At 49.1% G+C, this 27457-nt stretch overlaps 1 protein-coding gene and 1 long non-coding RNA gene across 3 annotated transcripts; both read left to right on the top strand.

The window, feature by feature from the left end:
- Positions 1 to 1897: 1897 nt before the first annotated feature.
- On the top strand, positions 1898 to 14134 carry PEX5 (peroxisomal biogenesis factor 5). Of its 2 annotated transcripts, XM_040595861.1 has the most exons (16): positions 1898 to 1991; positions 2382 to 2575; positions 3150 to 3185; positions 3360 to 3492; positions 4193 to 4327; positions 5438 to 5543; positions 7427 to 7517; positions 7855 to 7971; positions 8350 to 8442; positions 8638 to 8757; positions 9306 to 9449; positions 11543 to 11613; positions 11781 to 11996; positions 12137 to 12302; positions 12487 to 12644; positions 13015 to 14134. In XM_040595861.1, exons 2-16 carry the CDS (start codon positions 2426 to 2428, stop codon positions 13214 to 13216), a joined length of 1938 nt encoding a protein of 645 aa, XP_040451795.1. In that variant the 5' UTR covers positions 1898 to 1991; positions 2382 to 2425; the 3' UTR covers positions 13217 to 14134. The 2 variants fall into 2 exon arrangements, with proteins under 2 accessions (XP_040451795.1, XP_040451796.1); XM_040595862.1 differs by lacking the exon at positions 7855 to 7971.
- An 11528-nt stretch (positions 14135 to 25662) lies between these two features.
- LOC121089437 lies at positions 25663 to 25975 on the top strand. Its single transcript, XR_005828205.1, has 2 exons — positions 25663 to 25699; positions 25735 to 25975. It is a non-coding gene; the product is annotated as an uncharacterized LOC121089437 (long non-coding RNA).
- The last annotated feature ends 1482 nt before the right edge of the window (positions 25976 to 27457 follow it).

Here is a 27457-nt window from a genome sequence, read left to right as displayed (position 1 = left end):
AGAAAGAGGGGAAGAGAAAAGAGGATACATTTTTCTTTGGTGTGCCTTGTCCCTGCAGGCAGCAGCAGTGACCCTGGGTACATTCCCTGTGTCCTTGCTGCTCAGATTGAAGACAGGAGGCTGTGAGGACTTTTTACAGAGCAGTCTTTCAGGGTCCATGTCCTGAACCAGTAGGCCAGGCTGGACTGGTATCCTAGGCTGGTGTCATAGGCATATACCCAAGATCCTGATACAAACATTTATAAATCAAAACTGCTTCCCCTTGACTGCTTCACTGTTCAGGCTCTGACAGATTTTGGACTTCTGCCCATGCCTTATCTCAATCCCTACACTCCCCTTCTCCATGCCTTTGTGCAGTCTATTGTTTTTCCTAGCAGCAGCACTGTCCGTCTGTACTTCTTGAAAGTAATTTAGGATTCTGCCAAAAAGCCTCCTCCCTCTGTCTTCAGGTGGTCTTGATCACTCCGAGTGTATTTGGTAGTAGTGAGTCTTGTTTGTCATTGCAGGGGCTTCATTCTGGGAGGGCTGGGTTAGTGTACTCATAGTCCTAGGATGACTGCAACTTACAGGCGGGTAGGGAGCAATGTCAGTGTATCGTGCCAGCATTAGGCAGCACGGGCAGCCTCAGTCTCCAAGTGTAAGAGTGCTTATGTAAATGTCTTTTCAAGTGTCACCATCTCAGTGCAGCTGCCTGCTAGATGTAGGGTGCTGGCATATCGGTGGCTGAATGGATGCCTCAAGTGCGCTTTCCAAGTGGACCTGCCAGCGGTCCCCACTTGCTGGGATTTGTTCTGTATGGCAGAGCAGTGTTGGCATGCAATCGAGATTGCTTTCGGGTGGTGGGGAGCGAGCAGGCATGCTGGACACGGCAGCACTCCTCCCGTGTTCCAGCTACAAAGTGGCGTTCAGCCCATGGCACCAGGGAAGACATAATCTAAAGCTCTCCAAATGCGTTTGGTGTGGGTAGTGGATTTCCAGACCCAACTTTATCACTTCAAAGTTTTCCTCCTGTTGAGCCATGCTACTTGCTAGCACAGACCTGGCTGTAGGTGTCTGATGAGTTTCAAAGCTGCAAGGAGAGCAGTAGGAAGACTTGCTGCCAAGGAATGGTGTCTAAAACAGCACCAGACATCAGGTTTTGGACAGGTAACTGCATCTGGCAAGTCTGGAGGGAACCCTGCAGAGGACCATATTCCTTTTGAAAAGGAGATGGGATTTGATTCTGCAAACCACTGATTTCTAGCACCCTAACATCACAGGAGGCAGTACCTGTCACGCAAATGCCTTTTTGTGCTTCCCCCTCTCTTTTAGAGGCTGTACATGAATGAGCTCCAGTTTTCCAGGTGGCTGGCTCTTCCCTTGCAATCACACATGTAAGGAGGAGGAAGGCTGTAGACAAGCTGGCATTTCTGTGGCTGGTCTGAAGCCATCGCGTACTTCTCGGCTAAGTGCAGGCGCTCAGCCTGCTACCGCCAGCCTCAACGTTCCAGTGACCCGAAGCACACAACAGCGGTCTGTCGGCCGGGTACACGCGTGTTACACGCGCTGCGGGACCCCCGTTCTCCACACGCCTTTGCAGCGAGCCGGGTGGGACGCAGCCCCGCACCCGCTGCAGGATGGGCTGCAGCTCCCCTCGGTGTGAAAACCGCCCCACCACGTTTACCGAACCTGGCCGCTCCACCGAGCGCGGTTCAGCCGAGCCCGGCCGGCGCCAGGCTCTGACCCGGCACCACCCAGTCACTGGTGACACCGCGCAATGGCGGAGCAGCACGGGTGCCCGTGGGCCGCGTGCACGCACCGCCCTCCCGGGGAGGCCGCGCGGCCACCGGGGGCGTGGGCGACACGGTGGGTGGCCGGGCACTCCCCTGGAGACCGGCAGCCCCAGGGACTCTGCCCCTTTAAGGCGCTGATCGGCGGCGCTGGGGCGCCTGGCCCTTTAAGGGCTAGCCCCGCCCCCGGCCCGGCAGCACCGTGAGCCCTGGCAGCGCCAGGTACGGCACCGGGCGGGGGGGTCTTGCCGCGCCGCCCCCTCGCTCCCCCGGCCCCTCCGCCCGCCGGCCCCTGGTCCCGCCGCTGGGGGGGCTGCGGGGGGGGGCGGCCGGGGGCGCACGGGGCTCGCTGGGCGGGCCGCGGCCTTGCCGTCCTGGCGAGCGGCTGTCCTGGCCTGGTGGCGGCCGGGGGCCGGGGCTGGGGGGGGAGCAGGGGGTGTCCCGCTCCCGGGGGCGGAGGCCGGCCGGCGGGCGGGCGGGCTGGCGGCGTGTCTCGGGGCCAGGCCGCCGCCTGAGGGGTCCGGCCCGGCGGCGGCGCCTCTGGGCTGGGGGGGGGCGGCCTCCCTGCCCCGCCGGGGCTGCGGTGGCGGCGCTGACCGGCTGTCTGTGCAGGCCAGGCGGGGTTCGGCGCGGACACTCTCCCCCTGCCTGGTGCCATGGCCATGAGGGAGCTGGTGGAGCCGGAGTGCGGGGGCTCCAACCCCCTGATGAAGCTGGCCGGGCACTTCACCCAGGATAAAGCCTTGCAGCAGGAGGGGCTCCAGGGGCCGCTGGCTTGGCCCCCCGGCGCGCCCGCTGCTGCGGCCGTGAGTGCTGCCCCTCGGGCGGGGAGCGGGGGTCCGGGGGCTCGGGTGCGGGAGAGCGGGGTCCGGGTACGGCGGAGAGGGGGTCCGGGGGCCTGGGTGCGGGGCCTGCCCGCGGCTGGGTCGGCCAGCAGGGGAGGGGGGCCGTGGGGTGGGCGGTGGTGGGGGGCGTTAGTGCAGGGAGGTGCCAGTGGTGGTTTTTCTTTTGGGAGAAGGTGCCGTGGGGTCACTTGGCTTGTGGGGGGCTGCGAGGCCAGGGCCTGTTGTGGAAGGTGCGTCGGTGGGCAGCAGGGGGGTGCTGGTGGTGAGCCGGGGGGTGCTGGTCGTGGTGGCGAGCCGTGCACCTGGCTGCTGCAGGCTCTGACCCAGAAGGTGCTGGGAGAGGGGATGGACAGCCTCACTCGAGGTATTCCTGCTCCTTTAGCTCATACGTAGGCTGGCAGCTAATGCACAAGAATGCTGACAGCCCTAAGCTCATGGAAGAGGAAGATGTAAACTAAGCAGGGTCATGGGGTGTGCATGTGGAGAGGGGTACGGGGTTAAAGCTGTTGGGATAATTGCACTCTATTCCCTGTAGATATCCAAACCCCTGGGAGTGGCCACCGAAGATGAGGTAAGAACAGATTGGTGCATCTTCTTACTGTTTTTCTCACCAATACTGTTTGATGTTTTTCTCTGTACCTGGTATTAATCTTCCCTTCTGACAAACTGATTTCTCTCTCATCTTCCACGGTTCTGCCCATTCATCTTCTACACAGTGTTTGTAATCCACCTCTGTCTTTGGCAGCTGGTTGGAGAGTTCCTGCAAGAGCAGAATGCCCCTTTACTGTCCCGTGCACCCCAGACGTTTAAGATGGATGACCTGTTGGCTGAGATGCAAGAGATTGAACAGTCAAGCTTCCGACAGGCCCCTCAGCGAGGTAAGTGTAGCTAGAGTAGGTGGAAAGCTGGAAAAGATATTAGTGTTACGGTTAAGCTCCTAGCAGGGTGGTTCCCATCTATTCAGCTGGAGTATCTGGAGTATTGTTTCCAGATTTAGGCTTCCCAGTGCACTGACATACTGGAACGAGTCCAGTGGACAGTCAGTAAGGTGTTCAGGGGCTGGGATACGCAGTGTAAGAGGAAAGACTGAGGGGACTGAGTTTGTTCAGCCTCAGGAAGAAGAGCCGAAGGGGTAGGGTGGGTGGGTGGTAGGGTGTCTAGTTGCTGTCTTCAGCAGCTGCAGCCAAGATCTTTGCAGTGATACACAGCAAAAGGGCAAGGGGCAACAGACACAATGTGCAGAAAGGGGAACTGGCTGGATGTAAGGAAATGTTTCTTCCCTTGGAGAGGGAAGTACTGGAATGGTTCAGTACTGGAACAGGTGCCCAGGGAGGCTGGAGAACTGCCAGCTTTGGACAAGTTCAGAAGTTACCTGATGAATGCCCTGAGCAACCTAATCTCTAGCTTTAGTGTTAACCTGCTGTGAGAAGCTGCCCAGAGGTTCCTTCTGAGCGGAATCTTTCTGTGATTTCATTCTACCAAAGAGAAAGATCAGAGATGATGAGGGCTAGCCTGGAACACTTAAATGATGCCTTTGAGTTCTCCAGTCCTCACTTCTGTTCTTTTTAATTCTTGTAGCTCCAGGTGTGGCAGCCCTGGCACTGTCTGAAAACTGGACCCAGGAATTCTTGGCTACAGCAGATAGTGCTGGTGATGTCTCTTCAGATTACAATGAGGCTGACTGGTCACAGGAGTTCATCGCTGAAGTGACAGGTGGAGGGTCCCTTTTGGAATTTCTGTCAAGATGCTGCCCAGTCACATGCCTGTGTATAGTGGAGAGTAACTGAATGTGGAACTGGAGTAGTGCTTTGAGCCCAGCAGTCAGTGTTTGCCGTAGCAGCTTTAATGGGGGGCGGCAGCGGGGGAAGCTACTTCGTGATGGTTTAGCCGAATTGTGAACAGTGTGGTGTGGAAGCTTTTATTCAAGTATAAGGGGTCTTTTGTTCTTAGTTTAGCTTACTTGGAGAACTTAGGAGAAGCAAGCTATTCAAGCTGTGATTCAACCAATGCAGGTTCTGGAGGTGGTCTGATACTGCTTCTTGCTTACATATTTTTCTGATTCCCTATCCCAAGGCTAAATTTGCCTTTGGTACAAAGGTAAATCTTGTTTAGTGTGCTTTGGCCCGATACCTTTTGTCAGTTTCAGGGAGGTGGAGGGATGTTGCATCTGGGAAAAGAGCAAAACAAATGTTTCTGGCCCAAAGGTTAAACCTGCTGGTTCAAGCAAGCCAGCAGTGTAAAAGCCATCCTGCATTGTGTATAGAGCTGGGGCTGGAAATAGGGTCCTTTTGTCATTCACAACCTCATCTGGAAGTTATCAGTAAGAATTTAATAGATGCTCTTCTCTTCTCCAGGAGTGGCTACTGCAGGAGAGCCAGGTCGTCCTATCCTTTGACCTTTGCACTTTAGGCTTCTGGGAATATAAATCAGCATTTACAAAGGTCTTTGAGAAAATTCTGATAAAAACCTAGTGCTTTGTAGGCTGTGCTTTTGACAGAGAATCATAATGCATTGCTAATTTTCTTGACCTACATAGTGTCCCACGTGGAGCAGACAAATAAGTTGTGAAATTAAAGTAGAGAATCATGAGGTTATTGGCACCGCAGTGACATCTGTATTAATACACAGCCTGAACCTCAGGCTTGATCTTTAGATCAGAATATACAGAGTTAGAAGAAACAAGCTTTAAACAGTCTTTCTTTGAAGAGGTCCTTCTGTGTGTTAGCTAACTGTGTGAAGTGGAGAGCACAAAATCTAAAGTGAATATGAGTAATGGTCTACCTATCTTACTCTTCCCCCCATTCTTCCTGATGTCCTATGTAGATCCACTGTCTGTGTCTCCTGCCAAGTGGGCAGAAGAATATCTGGAGCAGTCAGAGGAGAAACTGTGGCTTGGGGAATCGGAAGACCAGTCTTTGGCAGATAAATGGTGAGTTTGTCTTCTCAAAACTAGTTATTGCTGTTAGGCCCTCGGGTGGGTGAAGTCTGGATAGGTGACAGAAATCTGCTGTGACCTGAATGCTTTTGAATTGTGTAACACAGATTGATGTTCTCAGGCCTTTGGTTTCAGAGAAAGGAGGAAACTATGCTTGGAGACTGAAGTGTTTAAGATAGCCTAGCTTTTCTGTTTTCTAGTTCCAGGAAGATACTGTGATCATGTAGGCTAACTTAATCTCATGCCTAATGCAAAGATCCTTAAAGTGATTTCAAGAGTGAGTTCAGGCAGAACTTTTTTCCACAACAGGTACTCTTTTAGATTTAGAGATCTCAAGTGCTAGACTCGACTAGTACTGTAAACTTTCATCACTTTATTCTACCTATCTGACCAACCACATCCTCTGCCTGTTTCTAGATTCAGCCTTCCAGACATTATTTTCATGTGGTTTTGTGTGGTAGGTTAAAGGACAGCCTGCTACTTCAGATCTTTGTACCTGTTGACTACAGTCATGTTTTTCAATTAAAGCAGCAAAACACAAGCAAGCGTTTTGGGCTGCTTAGGTCTTTCCCTAAAAGAGATTTTTGCATATTTGGATTCTCCTTCCTCCTGGCTTTTGCCTTTTCTGATACTGTTACCGAAATCTCGGAATGAAGAACTTATCGACACCAATGTGATGCAGATAAGCAGACACTTCTTTATTGATGGCCGGGTGCGAGAGTGAGTCTCCTCACGATCAACGCACACCAAGCTTCAGAATCACACATCATATATAGAACTTATTCATACATATTCATTAAGTATTCATGCATAATCATAATACTTCCCAAAAATCATTAACATACTCTCCTCCCATATCCGATTCTGTGCAGTAAGGGTTAGAAAGGTCCAGAAATGGGTCTGGGGTACGATTTGGGTAGTGGTATATGAGTTGGTGGTCGTGATCTCCCCCTGCCGGAATTACCTTTTACTAAAGTTCACGGTTTCTTGGCAGGTAACTACAAATTGTTCCAGTTGACTCTCCCCAGTTCCCATTAATTCTGTATTCTGACATTTCAATACGCTTTCTACATACAGAAGACTAGTCAAGTACAAAAAAAATCTGTAAAATCCCAAATTTGTTACCTAAGTTTTAAACAATGATTCTAGCCCATTCTTCTGGCCTTGGTACAGGGCTGTACAAAGGATTTCATAGCAGCTTTTACTGTGCATCTTCAAGTTTCATTAAAATACACCTTTTATTCCAAATGATTTTATAAAATCAAATAAAGTCAATTAATTCTAACTTATTAGCAGATCTGTAACAATACCTTTCTGAAAATATGGACATTCCTGAGTTATTGCTGCCAGATCCAAAGACTTCACCAAGACTGAACGTAGTGGTAACACCTGGAACTGGTGCTATCCTGCTGTAAGCCAGACAGCACATTGAGTTGTGTGCTTACTGTGAGCCCTCAGTCCTCTGTGGAGCTGATGCTTTTCCAAGGCACTGTTCCTCTTCCATGAGCACGACCTACTTTCTTTGTTCCCAGACAGATGACCTTGTTTCTGGTGTAGTGCTAAAACTCGCAATGTCTGATAGCATGTGAGCTTGCCAAGGAATCCAGACAGTTCTGCAGAACTGTGCTGTCACTGTAGCTGTTTAATTCTGCTACTCTTTGTGTCAGTCACTTGCATAGTTAACCTTGGAGTAGTTTTGAATTTTTACAGGTGGATAAAGGTACTGAATCACTTAGGAGAACCCCAGAGTCTTTGAGGAGGGGTAGTATCCCTCAGTACTGTTGTCTGGCCCATTGTGTAGACTGTTGTTAGTGAAACAGTTCGCTGTTGCCTGGTATCAGACTTATCTCTTTCCCTTTTACTGCCTCTGAACGCAGGTATGAGGAATATCAACCTGAGGATGATCTTAAGAAAACTGTTAGTGATTTCCTCTCTGAAGTGGATGATCCAAAACTCAAGAATTCTGAGGTGAGCAGTTCCCTGACTGAGGCTCACAGGTAGCTAGTGTGAATAAGGGGTGTGGGGAATTGAGAAGGGGGAAAGCAGTAAAGGAATCAAACCTCCTGCTGTCCCATGTTTCCATTTCTTCCCCGATTCCTAGAAGTTGAACTCCACAATCTGCTCTTAGATATTGTCAGTCTCTGCCACGTGACTCTGGTGAAGTCCTGTCCTTTCCACCTTTTTGGGCCTTTTGTGCTCACTTTGCAGAGAGAAGTCCTCTTAGTGAAGGAAGGCGGGCGTGGGCAGAGGGCTTGTTGGCAAAGCGTCTGCCCAGCTCCACCCTTGTTTCATTTCTCTGCCACAGTTCCTAAAGTTTGTCCGCCAGATCGGAGATGGGAGGGTATCGATCGAAGCTAATCAGGTGACCCACAGAGACCAAGATCAGGCAGAGCAATGGGCAGCTGAGTTTATACAGCAGCAGGTAGGAGCCCCAGCCCTGTGTGCTCTGAAGGAGGAAAGCTTTTTGCCACAGCGCAGCCTGGGAGCAAGGGAGAATGGCAAGTCCAGCTCTCAGCAGCGCTCTACTAATGGTTAGGTTGGGGGAGGCAAGGGGGGGGGCTGTTGGGCTCTTAGCAGAGTCTAGCCAGGAGCTGGGAAGGTGTTTGGGCAGCGTGAGTTCTCGTCTCCTGTAGCACCTGGGAGGAAGGGGATACCCAAATGAATGCTTTTCCACTTATAGGCCATCAGTTCTTGCTGATGGGGAGGAGCGGTCATCACCGACCCTCTTGCTGTTTTGGGATGTGCCCTGATGTTGCCAAATCCTAAAAAGAAAAGTGTGTTTCTGTTTCCAACCTCCCAGGGGGCATCTGATGCCTGGGTGGATCAATTTGCGCGATCTGGGAACATGTCAACTCTTGATACGGAATTTGAGCAGGCCAAGACTGCTGTGGAGGTAAAACTGATGGAGGCGGAGGGCTGGGGTACCAACTGAGAGCCCATGGTAGAGTTACCTCTCTCCTTTGCAAGTTGTGAGGATGACTAAAAACATTTAAGAGGGTGTTCCCTGGGATGTCTGTAGAGCTGAATTTATGGTTGAGATACTCTAGTCATGTGAGATACTCTAGTCATGTTCCGTTCTCCCCTTCAGTCAGATGTGGACTTCTGGGACAAACTCCAGGTGGAATGGGAGGAGATGGCCAAGAGAGATGCAGAGGCACACCCTTGGCTCTCTGATTATGAAGACCTCAGTTCCTCCTCATACGACAAGGTAATAGAGAAGGGGGTCTCTTGGTCCCAGCACTGTGGTGGACTGCCTCAAGGAGACTGGCAGTATGTCTTCCTCGCGGGTGAGCTCCACAGGCCCCAAATGCTGCTAAGATTCCTTCTTGCATTGATCTTCTCCCGTCACTTGTACCCTCATGCCAGATCAGCTAGGGGTTAAACAAATACTTGTGCTTGCCTGCAAATGCTGTCTAGTCCTTGTCTTGCACCAAATACTAGTGAATGCTGGGGTTCTTTGCAATGAGTGCAAGTGTTGTTGCTTACTCTCTCAAGCTGATAGGACCCACACCAAATGTTTAGTCTCTGTTGCAACTTATTCCAGGTCTGGTTTGGGGGAATTTTTCAGCACAGAGCAGGCAGGAAGAAAAGCCACTGTTCTCTGATCCGCTAAAAATCAGCGTAGAGGACAAGGAGCTGGATAGAAACACCAGTCTGGGTGTTTCTGATGCACCAAGACTAGACTGCACCGTACTGTAGAGAGTGCTTTTCTCCCTAAGCCTGTCTCCTATGCTTAGCATCTGTCTTCCCTGCTAGGGTTACCAGTTTGAGGAAGATAATCCCATGAGGGATCATCCAGATGCGTTTGAAGAGGGGCAGAAGCGCTTGGAGGAAGGTGACCTCCCCAATGCTGTCTTGCTTTTTGAGGCTGCAGTGCAGCAGAAACCCGATCACATGGAGGTGAGTGAGAGCAGAGACAACAGGCCTTGGCCAGGTGTCCTGCTACTTGAATCCTTCTCTTGAGGTGAGGTGTCAGGGGGTGTGTAGAAATCTCACTTCTGTGTTACGAGCTGTGCAGGGTGTATGAAACATGTAATTTTTCTGTGGCTCTGAGTTTGTAGCTGATGTATGTGAATTCCCAGGAGGGCTGTGGGCGAGGAGGTCACAAAGCCTGCGAATCAGAGTTGTGTGAAATCTTTGGAGCACGTGGGGCTGTGCATGGGGCCAAGACAAAGAGTTCTTGTCTCTTAAGTAGCTTCTGTGGAAGTCTTTGTCATTGCAACTTTGGAGGTGATTATGGGAGATAACTGCTCTCAACATCCGTATTAAAGACTAATCCTGCACAGCTCATTAGACTAGAGGTCCTGGCCAGGTCTTCCATCTACGTGCCAGGAGAGGATGTAACTTGAAAGTGTTGAGGGAGATGGCTTGGATGTCTTCAGTCATCCATTGAAGCTGTGGGCCAGAGAATGATTTTTATATTGAAGACAAGTTTCCAGCTCCTAATTCAGTGAATACTTATTTCCATAAAGTACTTCAGCTTCTGCAAGATGGGTTGAGAAATAGAGTAGTCTGTGCGCCTTTCTCCAGAGGTAGAGGATGTGGACATTCTCAGCAGGAAGAGGAAGAATGCAAATACACCCATGTCGGCCATTTCTGGAGTCCCTGCATCATGGACACAGGGATGCTGAATTCTCGGTGTGTCTGAATCAAGCCCTGCTAATTGTATATGACTGGAAATAACATAATCTGTTAATCCTGAGGCTTAGATGAGTAACCTCTCAGAACAGAGCTTATTGGCTTCTGGGAATATGGGCATCTAACTTTCTGGGGTACTGGGAGTAGGTGAAAAGTAAACAAAGGTTTTGAAGATCTATTTTAGCTTTAAAGTGCTCGAAAGGTGTGGCCAATGTTCCTTTAGAATTGTCACTCTCTTCTCATAGGCAGCATAGACTTCAGGCTGAGCATAATAGGGAGAGAGGTAAAACTTTAGGGGAAGAAAACTTCTGGCTAGCTGTATTGAAAACATGTTGAATACTTCTACTGTAACTCTGCAGAAAATACAGGAGAAGTCAAGACTTCATAAATGATATAGTGATCAAATAGGCTTGAACAATTAATTGCTCTGAAGGAAATGTCATGGTTGCTTTAGTCCAAATCACAATTTTACCTTGAATCTCAGCTCTTCTGCCTGCAGAACACTGTGCAGTTATCACTGGTCAGCTCTTCCTGACTTGCAGCTAGCTATATGGTGAGGTATTTGAGGCAGTGGATTGCCTCTTTGCTAATGAAAAATTTCCTTCCTTGAGACAGGATACTGCATTTTGTGACCTGTGTTCAAAATGCGGGTACTTCAAGCTGACAGTCCCGCCAACTGTCTAGCCTATTTTTGAGCAAGGGGTGTAGTTAATGTACATAAAGTGAATAGGTACTTTGGATTTAGTGCCTTAATTAAATATTCCCTACGTCAGCAGCCTGGAGATGGAAGTGGCTTTCACGTACTGATCTCATGATGACTGAAGATTCAGTAAAATGGCAGTGCTTCTACTTTCAGGTCTGATGGTCAACTCGCCAAGATTGTCACTTGCTAGTGGACCGCTGCACAAGTATATGCAGCTGCCTGCCTTGGGGGTCCCCTTATTATTAGCACTGCCACAATGCCATTTTGTTCTTGGGAAATAAGAGATCTACTTTTCCCTCCTTCCTCTGCAATGTGACCACAGTTAGAAGTTAAAAGTGGAGGTGCTGTGACTTCAAAGTGTAAAACTGCCATCAAACTTGGCAGAGCTTCGATAGAGCTCCAGGTAGACATTTGCTTCTTTTCACTATAACAGTGCCAGTTTTATTGGCCTTGAGGACCTACGTGCCATAAAGTCTATATGTCTTTCAAGAGAAACTTCATATCTGTGGCTAGTGTGTACTTGCATATACTTGGTCTCACGCTGAAAATGTGCAGGATAATATGGTGGATTTAATCTCTGTGTCCGTGGTTTATCAGCCCAGCTTTTTCTCTCTATGTGAAGTCTGACTTTGTGCATCTCTGTCTCTTCCAGGCCTGGCAATATCTGGGAACCACCCAAGCAGAGAATGAACAGGAGCTTTTGGCAATCAGTGCCCTCAGACAGTGAGTGTTGCCGAAGAGCTTTTGAGTGTGACTCCTTGTCTAGCATGGTGCCACAAGGACCATATGGCTAGCGTGGTGTGCTCTGTCTTGGTTGTGATACCTCCTGTATCTGGGTGTCTCCCAGGCGGATTTAATACTGTATTCACTTGTCTGTCTTTGAACTGCAGGTGCTTGGAACTGCAGCCTGGGAACCTCACGGCACTTATGGCTTTAGCAGTCAGCTTCACCAACGAGTCCTTGCAGAAGCAGGCATGTGAGACCCTGCGGGACTGGCTACGCCATAAGCCGGACTATGCTCACCTGCTGGAGAAGGAGGCGGAGGAGAGTGTCTCGGGGACAAACCTGGGACCTTCCAAGCGTGTCCTAGGTTCCCTACTATCTGAGTGAGTTAGGGTTACAAATTTCAGCCTTCAGCTGACAGGCTTCATGGAGGGTTGGGACTGGCCCAGGCAGGAGCAGAGGGAGCAACCCAAGGCCAGCTCTCTCCACAGCACACCAATATCCTTGTTCTGTGCTTTTCCAGCTCGCTCTTTGTGGAGGTGAAAGAGCTGTTCCTAGCAGCTGTGCGCAGCAACCCCTCGACTGTCGATCCTGATGTTCAGTGCGGCCTGGGTGTCCTTTTCAACCTTAGTGGCGAGTATGAGAAGGCTGTGGATTGCTTCAGTGCTGCGCTCAGTGTGCGCCCCAATGTAAGAAAGTGCGGACTGTGGATGCTGGAGGTTTATGGGTGAAGGTCTGGGGGGAGGTGCTGCTTGTATGAGGTATGCTTTTGGAGTGAAGGAATAAGATAGACACATGGGGAAGGGAGGGGCTGATTTGGAGCTTAAAAAATTCCAGTTTATCTCAGCCCTTTCTCCCTGCCCTCTCCTGCAGGACCATCTTCTATGGAACAAGCTTGGTGCCACCCTGGCCAATGGGAACCGGAGTGAGGAAGCTGTGGCTGCGTATCGTCGGGCACTGGAGCTCCAGCCAGGATACATCCGCTCTCGCTACAACTTGGGCATTAGTTGCATCAACTTAGGTGCCCACCGGTGAGCACAGGGTGGGCAGATCTGCTGTAAGCCATGAGTGTGCATATGTTTGTGGGAGAGAGACTGTGACAGATCCACAGATCCCTAGGGCAGTGCCACACTGCTTGCAGCCTTCCCTTGGCGTAGGAGAGCAGAGCAAGTGTGTGGACTGCCCTGAGAGCTGTGTCATGCAGATGCAGTTGGAGTCGGGACCATCTGAACTTTGCTTTCTGTTAAGAGGGAAAAGGGGGATCTCTGATGGTTCTGGAGCGGGGCAGGATCTGGTGGAGGAAGCTGTTTCGGAGAGGAAGTACTTCAGAAGCAAATGAGGGAGGGAGTATGAGATGTACCATCTTCTCCAGTAAGCGTGTGTATGCTCTCTTGTTGACAGTGAGGCCGTGGAGCACTTCTTAGAGGCTTTGCACATGCAGCAGAAGAGCCGAGGTCCGCGAGGGCAGCAAGGCGCTATGTCTGACAACATCTGGAGCACCCTCCGCATGGCCCTCTCCATGCTGGGGCAGAGTGACCTGTATGGGGCAGCTGATGCCCGTGATCTTCCCACACTGCTTCAGGCATTTGGCCTCCAGCAGTGACTCTGGGATGGGATCCCCTGCGAGTGCAGGGTTGGCCCAGCCCAGCAGTGACCTTCCTTAGAGAGAAAATGTTCACTAGGGTTCACGCATATCTTTGCTCTGGTAGGGCAGATCGTTGGCGACTGTTTTTTCAAGGACCTCCCGCTGAAGTGTGCAACTTCCCCTACCTGTCTGTTGTGCCCTGAGCATCTCTGAGCGGTTCATGCTATCACCTCCGTGACTGACTGGCGCTCTGCTGGTAGGCAGATGATCCAAGTGGGAAGATGGCAACATCCAGCTCTCTTGCCAGACTGCATTTGCTGTAATGCCCCAGCGCGACTATGAGACCTTACAATAGCCATTCTGCAGAGACTACCTGCTGGATGTGTCTCGAGTGCAGGTTGCTTTGGTGGGGTGGGATTGCCGTTTAGTGAAAGGGTGAAAAATTCTGGGTTTTGAGCATGGTTCCGCATGTATGTGCTTGCATGTGTGTATATGTGGGTTGCTAGGGAAAACTGGGGGCGCAGTCACCTTTTCTGGGTACTGGTAGCTTCATGGTACAGCCACATGCTAGTTTCTCAGTGTCTTTTAAGGAACCTTTTAAGAGCAGAATATTTTACTTACGCTAGGGACACAAGTGGAGGCCCTTACCCTGTCAGGGTAAGAGGAGATCCCAGAGTTCAGACTTGAGGGAATGTGATAAGAATAAAAGTACAAAAATGTAATCTCCCCTCCCAGAACATGGTGGGGAAAGGGTCAAGTCTTGATTTTCACTTGATCATCTGTCATTGTTTTCCTTTGTGCAGAAGTTCTCCATCTTGTGTGTAACTGAATCTTGTTAATTATAAATATCTGTATATGATTCTGTTGGGGAAAATGTTTTTTAATTGTAAAGTATTTTGTATAATAAAGGGGGGAGAATTAAAATTGCCAAAATGACATCTTTGTGCCTCTGGAGCTGCATGCAGTGGGTAGTGTGTATCACTCTGGGAGTCTAAGCCCACTGACTTTCAAAAGATAGATCAGAGTCTGAGTTTGTTTCCCCTTTTGATCCAGGTTTTGTTTTATTGATAACTCATATGCAAATGAAGCTCAAAGGCCCTAGTTTTGCTGTAGCCTTGGGCTTTAGTTCTATGAGCCAGCAGGAGAGCTTCCTTGTGCCAAAAGCGTTTTCTTTTCCTTGCTTAGGTTTAGGGATCAGTGAAGCACTCCCTACACACAGCGCGCGCACACACACACCCACACACACCCAATTTCCAGGTTTCCTGCTCTCTGCAGTGGGGAAAATTGTGTTACATTTTGTCATCTCATTGAGGAACCCTCCTGCTGTGGTAGTCGAGACCTGGGGCTCAGCTTACCCTTCCTCTTCCACCAGGCACCTGTTTCTTCCTACCTCTGCCTCACAGGCTTGTTTTTCTCTCACAGCTGTAACAATCAGGAGCAGAAAGTATGGGCAGAGAATAGTTCTTGCTGTGTCTTCTGCATTCTAGCTTCCCGTGTCTCACATCCAGCCCTGTGGCACTAAAACCTACATGCACTATTCTGAAACTGCTGCAATGCATGCATAAATGATTTGCTGCTTGTGCTGTCTAAAAGGAAGGGAAACATTACTTCTGGATCCTGCTAACACGTGCTGCTCCTGGTCAGAGAAGTGCCTTTTGGTTTTCACTGATCTCAATCCTTGTCAGATTCTTCTCAGCAAAAGAAAACATTAGTGCCTGTGCTGTTCCTCACCTGCTGTCCACCTGATCTCCCTTTCTCTGTTCCCTGTGGTCCCCCCTGCCGCTGATTTTCTTTGCCTCTCTGCTGCACTGCATTCCTCTCTATTCACACTCCCATTGTCACTGCTTGGCCTTCCCTTTTTCTCATCCTCGGATGCCATTAATGCTTCTCTTCTCCTTGATTTCCTAGTTGTCTCAATGTCCCTTGCTATTCGGCTTGATCTCTTGGCTTTGTGCTTGGTGTCCTTACCTATCGCACATCCCCTCCTGTCTCTGTAGCTAGAGTGAGCTGTCACCATTTGTTCTCTTTCCCTGTAAGTTGCTCTTTCTTCCCTCCCCCCCACCTTAAATCATCTCCTAGCACGCGTGCTGCCTTTGCTGAGGCCAGATCTTCACCTAGACATGAGGTCCCGTTTCAGCCTCCCAGGGCTGAGTAAGACCGAGCTGCTTCTGTCCAGACCATGTCTAACCTTGTCCTGTTAAAAATTGTCTTTGGAAAGGGCACTTTGGTGCAGGGAGCAGCAGCTGGCTGATGGTATCCGGATTGTGGGTCCTGTTCACGCCTTTTGCCTGCCCTCCAGCCACCTCTGAACCAGGCTTGCGCTGGGGCTCTGGAAGTACCTTGGTTCTCGTTTGCATTTCCAGCTACACCGTCTGGTGCCAGGCCCTGTCGTACAGTGGGGGTGGTCAGCAGGTGCCGAGCATTTCAGAATCACAGGTGAGGCAGCGAGGGGTGTTTGGGGGTCCCTAATCCACTCCCCTGTCACAACAGGCCTGCCTTGGATGCTAGACCAGGTAGCTGAGGGCCTTACAAATGAGCATGCTCTGCAATTTTTGTGCTTTCTCCTCTTGTACTTTCCCAAGCACACAGAGCAGCGGCAGGGCCTGTCGCCACTAGAAGCATAAGGGGAGCCCGCAGGCCCTTCTCTGTTCTTTTCCAAGTCTGTGGGTGCTACAGGATCCGAACTAGATCTTTCACAGGGCACTGGAGGTGCAGTCAAAAGGGATGGTTCAGTACATGTTCTTCCACCCATGCTTCTTGTTGTGTTTTCAGTGTTTTATTTATTTGCTGCTTCCAATAAATCTGAGAATCTCTTGTCTCCTGGTGCTGACCTTAACTCGACTCGCAGCTGGAAGGTACCAGCAAATGGAAGTCTATGTGCTGAAATCCTTACACCTCTCTCCACTGTGCTCCTCGTTAGTGTTTACGCTTGTCGAGAAGGTGGGTGTGCTGCCACCGTACACTCTGGTTTACCACTGCTGTTTCCTCACCTTGAGCTGCTGAGCTTTGTTATGATCCTGGGTTTTCTCGAGTTACCACCCCTTGATGTCTTGTTTCGGGTCCCAGGCCCCTACCTCACCTGCCTGTGTGTGCTGAAGCCTTTCCAGCCTGGAAGGGGCTTGGACCGGTCCTCTAGGAGTGGTGACCTGAACTGGGTGTTCATGGAAAGGGTATAAGGGCCAGCATGTAGTGGGTACCTGTAAGAGTCGGTCTAAAGAGAACAATATTGTCTCAACATTGCCAACAGAGACCTGGAGATGGAATGTGGTCCTCATGGACACCAAGACACAAAGACCCTGGGAAGGAGAACTGCGCGGTACAAGGAGTGCTGTGCCGTTCCCTGCCACCTGGGATTGAAAGGAACAACTACAATAAGGCCGTGTAACAGCTGCCCAGAAGATGGATCACAACCATGGTCATAACAACGAACCAGAAAACAATACAAAACCACTCCTGGTCTGAAGCTACCCACCTCTGAGGCAAACCACGCCTCGGGCACTCTTCTTTGGACATGCATGATAACCTGGCTCGAGAAGGCAGAGACTGGCAACAATCCATGGACCAGAGGAGGAGCAAGGTGTGTTGCTTGGCATAAAAAGATGCCTTCTTAGCAACTGAACTTTGGAGATCTTCCCCACCAAGGATCACGACGATAGGAAGGACCGGCGGGATGCTGCCTGGACCTGGGACCATAGGGACACCTTGGACCCATGGTGGTAGCTATAATCCTCTTTCCTTTTCTTTTTACTTTACCTTTTATTCACTTTCTGTCTTTCTACCTATTGCACGCCGCTTTACGGGCAAACAATAAAACTGTGCTGTTTAATTGAAGCATAACCCCTTGGCGTGGTTGCCTTGATTTTTGCGCTTCAAGATCATAGTTAACGAACCATCACGAGTCCACTGAGTGGACTGTGACAGTACCCTCATATTTTCTAGGGATCCTGCTGCTTTAAAGACTGCCTGGCACAGAAACTGTGTCAGTTTAATAGCCTTTGGTGAATTCGTTCTCTGTCTGTGCCTTGATTTTTAAGACGGGTGGTGCTTTTGGTCTCTGCAATGTCCTGTGGATGCACAGAAGAACTGTGTTTAGATATCCAAATTACTCTCTTTTGTTTTAAGCCTGCTACTTCTTCCTTCGTGGCCTGGTACTGTAAGAGAGAGCAAATATTACGGTTCTAGTGCATTCTGTGTCTCCCCAGAGGGAGCCCTTTCCCTGCCGCTGTGCCCATGCTCCTGCACCTTCTCTGCTTCCCCCGCGTCATTGCCAGGGCTCCCTTCGTGCCCTCGCCTGCCTCGGGGCCCTGACCACCGACTCCTCCACGCATGTTTCTCCTCCTCTGAGTCAGCCCCTGGTGCTCAGGACCCTTTTAGCAGGCAAGCCTGTGCTGGAGGGACGGCCAGCAGCGCAGGGCTGCCCACCTGAGTGCGGAGCAGCCCGAGAGGTGCCGGCCAGGCAGAGCTGTCGGAGCGGGCGCTGGCAGCTTCCCCACCTGGCAGGCCCTCGCTCACTAGGCATGAGCTTCCTTGCTCCCCCAAAAAATGAGAGAAACGTTTCAGCGGTCACCGTTACACTTAGTACGGGCAGAGCGTTGCCTGGTGTTTGCCGAAGCTTTGGGGCACCTCACTTGAGGTGTGTGAAACTTCAAAGCTCTGCAAGTGTCCATCGCTTTAGGAAGGGTTGTGGGTACAGAGATCCCCTGAAAATCTGATGCCGGGTGGGTAGGCTTTTTCCTGGAACTTTTCCATTTCTCTGTCACATTTCCTAGGCAGAAGTGACACTCGTGCTGGGTGGGGCAGGCCAGCACAGGGGTGCAAGGGTTCAGCAGCCCAGCAGGGAGCAGCGTGCTGGATGCCTGAGCCTCAGAGCCGGAGGGGCTTTCCCAGCCAAACTGGTGCTGTGGAGTTGGGAACCTTTTGAGAGTCCATGACAGGTGAGGTCCTGCATCAGGTACCGAGCATCTGATTAGTCTGGGCCTTTGCGTTTGCAAAGCCCAGCTTAGCAACCATGCCGTGGAAACCCGTTTGCACGTTTATTAAATGTGGGGACAGAAAGCGACCCAGCTGGGTTTCTGACATTGTGACCTAAAACAGTTACTCACAGACAGCCTGTTACCTTTTCCTTTATCTGGAAAAGGGAGACTTTGGGAAGGAAAGAATAGTTAGAAAAGCTCTTCTCTTTCCTTTCTGGCTCCTGCGTCTTGTCAAGTGGGACCCGTAAGGCTTTGCCAGTGTTTGCTGTGCCTCTCCTCCCAGCACGACTTTGGCGGAGCTCGTTCCCTGCTGCTGCGAGTGGGGCTGCAGCACCCACCCAGCACAGCGCTACCATCCCTCTCCTAGTCTCTGCTGAACGAGCGCTGTTCAGTCCCCTGTACGGAGCGCTGGCAATGGGGGAGCGTGGCAAACAGTGGTAAACAAAGAGAACAGAAGAAAAAAAGGGAGCTTGTGTGAGATACATGCTGGGCAAAAAAGGAGGCGCCTTTTCCCCCTCCAGCGTTTGGCAGTGAATGCATTTACTGGTCGGTGGGCTGCTTGCGGTCCTATGTCCCACTGCGTGTTCTGATGTTGCATTTCTGGGGGCTGTGTTGTTTGAGAAACAGAAGGCTTAGAGCCAAAAGTGAGAAAGAAACTCCATCTTTATGATGAATTACTTTACCAACCCTAACAACTGCAAAGATAGTAAAACCAAAAAACATCCCCTCAACCACAAAAAGCCTCTCCAGCCCAAAGAAATTAATGTCCTGCTGCCTTGAGTCCACAACTGTAGACCAAATATCAATCAGAAACTGGGGAGATGCAGTGCCTGTGTGATTTTATTTATTTATTGTTTTTAAAACCCTTATTTTAAAGTAAGGAATAAAAGGATGTGAGATTGAGATACAAACTAAGGTATCTACTGTGGTGGAGAATGGTGGGAATACAAGAGGATCTGGAGGAGGAAGGGGTTTGTGGTTAATTTGATTTTTCTAACATTTTGCCTGTTCCAGCACTGTGGAGTGGGTACCTACGTGGCATCCACAGCTTTAAGTGAAATTGTTTTGTCACCCTGCAATCTAGTGGAAAACAGACTCTGGCAGTGCAATGATGATGAAGCCAACTACAGAGGAAATCAATAAAAGTCTTGATGTATTTGGAGATTATTCTATAGGAAAACAAAAAAATAAGCTCACTATTAAGCTTTGTCAAAAAGAGAGAGAGAGAGAAGATGGATTTTATGGAAAAGATCAAAATATTTTAGTAATTTTTGCTCCAAATAGGGTAAGTCTTTATTTGTTCAAGTGTTTTTTTGCTTAATGTGTTCTGGACATTTTCAAAGACACTGCATGTTCATCATTAGTCTTGCTCATTCTTTCACTTTTGTCTGCTGAGGGCAATAGAGGAAGAGGGGGTTATCCTTTTCCTCTTTGAGTTTTGTTTTTATTTGCACTTCTTTGTCACAGTTTCTTTTCCAGATTTTGAGACACTGCTGTTTCTGCAGGAGGGAGGTGGAGGGAAGTTTGGGAAACATAATTTCCCATAAGTATAACAAAAAAACCCATAAGCCATAAATATTTCCAGTCTTAAACTCCTAGTCCCACCCAGTGCTATTCTGCTGTGTGCAGTGGCTTAATTCCTCGTGCGTAAAGCCCCATAGAAATGAGGTGAGTGACACTGGAATCCTTTTGATTTTCAGTCCCCATAACATTTGGAAAGATGGCCATTAGTACCAGGAGCTCATCTCTTTATGTGAGCTTGGGCGTGTTTATACACACATCCTTTGCCAAGCTTTTGTGCCAACTCATCCCACCATACATCCCCTCCTGACTTTCCCTGGTGCCATGGAAAGCCCCGCTGCCAGCTTTGGTGCCCTGCAGAGAGGATGTGGGGGACTTCTGAGCGTGCTGTGGGCTGCATGGCTCTGACACAGCTGGGGCACGCTCTGACTCACCTTTGTGCTGCCTTTGTGGCACATACATTTGTTCAAAGGGCTTTTGTGAGTATGCAGGTGTTGAGATAGATGGAAGCGTTTAGTTTATGATGAATTATGTCATATATATATTAAAAAAATACTTCTTTTTTTCAGAAACGCAACTAAATAATTTCATGAATAAAATATACTAGCAGACTAAGAAGCGTGAATGCTGTTCAGTGGTGGCATAAATCCATCCTGTTCTAGGCTGTTTTAGTCCATCTTCTAAACATTCCTGCCACTGGTGTGCTTGTATTCTCCCTTCTCCTAGCCAGCGGTGGACAGCATGGTTCAGGAGTGGGATGGGGCCTTGTTCTTCCTCTTGGTGCCGTGCTGTAGGGTGAGCTCCCTGCACCACAGCAAACTGCGCTGCAAAGCCGCAGCTTGCCAGCACAGCAGGGCTGATTTCGCGTCTTGCTGTTGCTAGACAATGAGGTCCTGCTGCTTTCCTCCAAAGCCCAGAATGCAAATGTCAATTGCTCTGCTTCCAGCCTCTGCAGAGCATCAAAAGAAAGAGCCATGTGGAAAAGAAGTGGTGTGGCTTTGTGCTAGCGGTGTTCCGTCACCTGGCACACCATGAGCTCAGCCGACCACTGGTGGAAGAGATGCAGCAGGAGAGTTTGGATGGAGCCAGTGTAGGGCTGTCTGTTCTGGCAGGGGGGAGCTCTCTCCCTTCCCAGCTCCCCATCTTCTCCAGTCACATCCTACCTGCGGAGCAGGGGTCCCTGAAGCATCCTGCGGCAGGGCATGTTCTAAGAGTGACCTTGAAAGAGGCCCTGCTGGTCAGATACCACCCCTTGAAGTCATCGATTCGCGGCAGCCCAGCACGGCACTGGTTCTGTAGCTGTATGTGCGGCTGCGTATTCTCTTTCATGGGAGTTCTGGTGTATGAAAAAGCAGCTCGTAGCCCCTGCCCCCTTGGCTCCTCTCAGAGGGCTGCGCACCCTGCCCGGCCACTCTGCCCATACCTAAGGTCTAACTGAGATCTACTACTATTGAGCGTGTGGGCATTGGATTCGCTTGTGCCAATAACCCACAAAATCTCCTCTGAGGCTTTGTTGTGAGCTTTCTCGTGTCTGATGGCAAGGGAGGGACCGCTGCCCTCCAAGGATGGGCACTCTCTGGCCTGGGAGATGTTCAGGAGTCACCAGGCAAGGCGCTGCGCAGATTCAGGCTGGCTATGGGGGGGCGTTGGACAGGACCTCCAGAAGCTCCTTCCTACCTGTGGAGCCGCTCGCTGCTGTTCACTGGTGGTGCAGCTTGTTCATTGTTTACACTGTTGTTATCATTCATCAGACTGTTGGCTGATTTCAAAATTTGGAGACGGCTCAGGCCAAAGAAGCCTTTAAAGGGAACCTCTTCACTGCTGCAGGTATTTGCAGGGTCTGGTTTGCTCTTGGCCTGACGAAGATCCCATTGCTTCCTCCCACTGCAGTGCAGCTTGCCGGTACGCTGCCCCGTTCCCATTCTGACCATACATTACAGAGTAAACCTGCAATGTGAAAACAAGCAAAAATATTGCTACTGCAGCTCTGCCAGTGCCTCCCTGCCCTGCTTTACCAGCTCTGCATCCCTATGGCTGCTCAAACGGATACGTAGGTGAGAAGAGGGAAAGTGAATTTTAAAAAAAACCTACTTAAATGTCACCTCTGCCACCTGGACATTTCACACAGAAACCCTCTGAAGAACTAACATCATGTATTAGACGTGCTTCCTAGGTAAGGAAAAATGAAAACTGCAGTAAGCAAAAAATTCTACAGCCCATGTGCCACAAAATACTTCGACTTGTTTTTATTACTGTCACAGAGCTGGTTTCTGGAGAATAACGCAATCAATAAGCAAAGCTCTAAGGTTTCGCAAGTTGCTTCCTCAATAAACTTTTGACCTGAAACAATGAGATGGCGGGTTGTAGAAAGATCAAACCAAACCCAAAACAGTTAGTGACTTTTGATCCCTGAGGGTGATATCAGCCACTTCTCAGTTCCGTGGCATAGGGTGTTTCCCAAGACCTCTGTGCAAGCTATAAAAGTAGGTGAGCGAGCTGCTCCCATCATCGTTAGAGCCGGACCAGAGGAAGCGCAGTCGGGTCTCTGTCCAGAGCCGACACCGAGGTGAGACGCGTGCTTGTGTGTGACAACTTCCAACGGCTTCTTGGGCAGCTACTGCGAAATGCAGCTGAGGAAGTTTGTGTTAGCATAAGGCTGCAACATGTATGTGAGGATCTGATGTCTGTGCTCGCTGAAACTTCACACGCCGTTCAGGTGATGAGAGCTGCAGGATAAGCACACCTTGCAAAGGGCAAGGATGGAGGGAGCCCTTGCTACAAAATTCCGAGGGGTGAAAATGAGACTATTTTACAAATTAATTTTGTGCATAGGATCTTTATGCTGTGTCAGAAAAATTAACTGGCTTATTATTATTGCTGCTTCTTTTTCTGCAGGCAGAAGGTCATTATACCAGTGCTCATCGATCAATAAATTAAAGTTCAGGCAGCCACAGCCTCCGTAAATTCAGTTATAACTGAAAAAATGCTTAAATATTTTTAATCGCATAGTGAGGTATTTTTCTTAAGTGAAATTTAAGTGAGGGGTTTTTTTTAAGGTTAATTGTGTTGCTCAGGTCTTGCATTTTTAGTCTGACTTTTCCTCTTACTTGGGCAGATCTGATCTTCCATGGCTTTGTAGAATTAATTAGAGTAAATGCTTCTTTCCATCCGACGTATTTGCCCTGAAATCTACAACTTTGCTTCGATGACTGTTACGTGGTTTAGGAAGGGAGCTGTTGTCTTAACTGGCCACTTGTTTCTGTCCCTGCAGCTGTTGCTAACAAATACCGTGGTTCTTCATCTGATTCCAGGTGACTTTGTGTGAAATTCGGTATGAGTATTTGTAACAGTGCTACAAAAAGACATTTACAACCTGAAATTTAGTCTGATGCAAAGAGATGATGCTTTGATCTCGATCGCTTCTCAGCTTACATCACAAACAGGAATCTCTTGATTTCAATAGGATTTAATATAAAAAGAGAAATAAGGTATTTCAGTCTAAGAAGTTCAGTTCTGGCCTGAACAGAATAGGTGGTTTTGTATTTACAGTACAAAAAGCACTTTCATTTAGAAATTAATTGAAGGTCTCACTACTTGTAATATTATGTGGATCATGGAATCTAGTCCAAACAACTAATGCTGATTTCTGAAATAATTCTCAAATGCAGTGTCAGTTATCAACTGAAAGATTTATCACCAGTTATATATTTTATTTCATTATAATTTAGGATATACCAATAAGATGTTAAACTAAATGCTTAGATGAACCTCGCACATATACACAACTAAATAGGACTGGATGTTTTTTGAATACATATCTCATTTTACGTTTTTCTTCCCAATTCAAATGTCTGTGCCACGCTCTCACTCTTTTCCAGCTGTTGCTATATTTATCCTCTGCTAAAAATGTTTTACTTTTCATTTTTTCTTTTTCCTTTCCCCCTCTCCAGCATCCTGTGCCTGGTGTGAAAAGGCTTCTCACAAGTGTTGCATATTTTCTGCTTTTCTTTTCTGCAGGCTGTCACCCAGCTCCTACAGCAAGAAGTCCAGCCCACAGAAGCCCTGCCAAGATGGGAAAAATCATCATTTACGAGCATGCCAACTTCCAAGGTTACTCCAGAGAATTCACTAGTGACATTGCCAATCTAAAAGATGTAGATTGGAATGATTGTATCTCCTCAGTGAAAGTATTCGGCCAGCCTTGGGTGGCTTATGAGCACAGCAATTACAGAGGCCAGTTGCTGGTGTTTGAGGAGGGAGAACATGGCTTTGTTGGCAGAGAGATGAATGATAAGATCACTTCTCTGCAGCTGATCACTGAAAATCTGTGCAGTCCCCAGATCACTCTCTACGAACATGCCCATTACCAAGGGAAGAGCAGGGTGATAAGAGAAGCAACCAACCTTGCCAGGGGACATGACAACGACACCATATCTTCCCACAAAGTCCAGCGCGGTGTCTGGCTGTTGTGTGAACACAGCGATGGGAGCGGTTTTCGCTATATTGCGAGAGAAAATGAGCACCTCCCATATTACGGTGCCATCAATTTCAATGACAAGCTCTCGTTTCTGCGTCCCCTGATCCCTGGCAGGAGCTGAGGCTGTTGGGCTGCAAAACCTGCAGCACTGAGGCAAGATGCAGCCCCAGCAGGAGATGCACACCCAGATCCCTGTCTGTACTTGTACTGCTTTTTCCCGCTGCGCCACGCTGAATGGGAGAGCGCTTCCCTGCTGCACTGCACACCTGCCTGCCCCAGTCCTGCCTTGCACTGCTCTGCCTCCCTACGGTGCCTGCAAACGCAAGAACTATCATACGTCGTCAAACGAAAGACACTCAAAGATAAGAGGCATGCCAGGGGTGTGCAGCCTATTGCACCTGTATTGTGATTTTTCCATACTAAATAATGTAAAAGCATTGCACGTAGCTTCTGTTGCTAAATACATAAACAAAACATGTTTAACCAGCATCACTTTGTGATTTGTTTTACAGCACTCTTGCTTTACATAGCCTCTGCCATTATATTTTTGCTTTCCATTTTGCACTGTTGCCATTAAAAAAGCCATTGAAAGCAACGGGTCTTTTTTATTTTTTATCTGTGCCTTCATATGGATACATATTGCCCTTTCATGAGATACCCCTATGTATTCAGAGAATGGTTCATGCGCACACTTATAAATATTTCTCATGGATCTCTCCTGGAAGGTTTTATCTCCTTACATTTTCACTTGTCAGCAACATTGGATTCAGCCTTGAATCAACCAGATGTGAGGTCCTGGTGAGCATGCCAAGCACTGCTGTGGTCCCGGCCAAGCTCTTACCTGCAGAGCTGACTGAGCCACCACGACCCTGAGTGCATCTCAAGGCATTGATCCTGCTCGCAGTGCAGTCTTCTACTGCCCTGAGTTACGTAATCAAGCAGAAAGTTTTGGTAAATCTGAATTGATTGATCGGTTGATGGTACTAGAAAAACCTGTCTGGTTTCTTTAAAACTTTGTTACCTTGATAAGAGATGTATCATTTTGAAATCACAGCATTTCAATCAGAACAGAAAATCTCCAGCTTCTAAAGTTACCTCCACTGTAATTCAAAGCGGTAATGGGTGTTTTACTGTTTTAACAGCCTGCAGAGTCACCACGTGGTAAGCTCTACTGCAGGGCAGCCTTACATACTAGCTCAGGTAGCTCCAGGCCCTCCAGCACACCGAGCAGTACCGGGGTTCTCAATGCCACGAGCACCAGTGGATCCTGGGGGGCCCTTCTTTGTCCTTCGCCAAACCCCTGGGTGCCACAGGCCACAAACTAGAGCTTTCACAGGGCAAGGAGGCAAATGGAGGATGAAGATGCCAGCTGCGGGAAGTGGTGAGCTGCAGGAGAAGGGCTGCTGAAGCACCTGCAGCAAGCCTGGGGAGTGAGCCACTGCTCAGCACTCCTGCAGTGCAGGAGCGGGCTGGAAATTAGGACCATTCGTGGCAATCAGTTAGCTGAGGGGAATGTGCTCGAGCTTGTAGGTCATGAACCCTGGGAAGACAAGGAGTGTGAATAGACACAACAATTAACATGATGAGTCATGCTGAGAGAGCATAGGGGCGTGGGGGACGGATGGCTGCCAAGGATGGCTCCAAGGAAAGGTAACACCTTGCTGTTAATTGATGGTAGTCAAGCACCAGTCGGGCATTGCCTAGTATACAAGGCTTAGCTTCAAGAACCAATCTGTTTAAAACACGCAGCTTCTGGAAGTGTATATAAACTCATGCTTCTGTACAATAAATTGACATCTGCTTGCATCAAGCTGCGTCCCGTCTCTCCATCGCAGCACTGCAGGATGGTGACCATGCCAAAGCAGTACGGTAAAACCTGCATGACAGAGCCAACTTCAAAGTCATTGCCTTTGGAATATGGACTGTGCAAGGCCTTCTTGCAGATGTGGGGTCGCTAGCCATTTCAAAGACTGGTTTGCCATGTGCAGGCTTACCTGGGGAGCGCAGAGCCGCAGTTCTGCGTTCCCACTAAGTGCAGCTGCATTCTCTGAGCCACGTGTGGTGGCAGCCGTCACGCGGCCCTGCATTGCAGCGTCCGTCTGGCTCTCTGCTGAGCCCCTGTTTGCCATGACTCTCTCATAGCTAAAAATGAAGCCCAGAACATGCTGTGCTCTCCTGTGCTGGGCTTTGCTCCCATTTTGAAAGGAAGGCTGCGGGCTGTGCTGTGTGCACTCCCTCGCTGGGCACACGCGGGCAGGTGCAATGGTGACAGCTCAGCTTCGGGGACGCTCAGATGTGTCTGGGGACTCTTCTTTCTGCTTTGCAGCCAGTTTCAGGTTTCCTTGCTCTCTTAACCAAAGATCTTCTTTTAATGGGCTTTCAAATTCAGTTCCAGGAACGTGGAGCATTCTCCCTACTCCAGACCAAAATGACCTGGGAGCACCGAGCACTCGCCAGGTACAGGTGGCTGTGCCCAAAGGAAGGCGACAGCATATTGGGAGGGGGACAGCAGACACCGGGGTGTCCTAGCGCGGGCTGGAGCAAGGCTGTCAGAGGGTGTGTGGTATGCAGCGTCCTCAGCCTTCTCAGCAAGGTAAGCCAGACTGTGCAGAGCCCTGTGTCACCACCATTGCACTGCTTCCAGAGGGCCCAAGCACTGCGCTTTGCTGCACAGTGTATGACAAAGCTGCAGAACACCAATGCACAGTATGTTTTTGATCCCTGTATTAATGCTACTCTATAATACTAATACCTTTTGGAGTAGCAAATCAAGTGGCAAATGTTTTAATCTGCCCAAGCCAAATTTGTGGAAGAAATTCTTTTGGAGATCCTATTGAATTGCCTTTGTCACACCTGAGGGATTCCTTACAGCACCACAGCACAGTAACGATGTTACATTGGCACTGTTAACAGAAGAGAGATTATTTAGGCTGTCTCTAATTACCTTTCTTAGGAAATACAGTTAATGATTTCACTTTGTGAAAAATGCCATTTGTTAAAGAAGAAAGAAGGCATTCTCTTATTTTCTTGGCCTATATAACTGAAAAGTTATTTACAGCCAGGCTGCCTCCGAATCAGGTATTTTCTATCTCTGAGTTTTCCCTCTGCTTCTCTCGGGCAAAGAGAAGATTACACTACCTCTCAAAGCTGCTGTTACTCTGTGATTTTAACCATCTCACGTTTCTGCTTGTCCCTGGTTCTCCTGGTCACCAGAGAGGGGATTTTCTTTAATTTGGAGTTGGGGGTGAGGTTGCTTTCAGGGGGCAGTGCCTGCAGGCTAGCAGTGCT

Source organism: Falco naumanni, chromosome 5 (assembly GCF_017639655.2).
Source record: "Falco naumanni isolate bFalNau1 chromosome 5, bFalNau1.pat, whole genome shotgun sequence".
Lineage (NCBI taxonomy): Eukaryota > Metazoa > Chordata > Aves > Falconiformes > Falconidae > Falco > Falco naumanni.
Note: the sequence above shows the minus strand (reverse complement) of the source record. Positions and strands in the feature narration are given on the sequence as shown.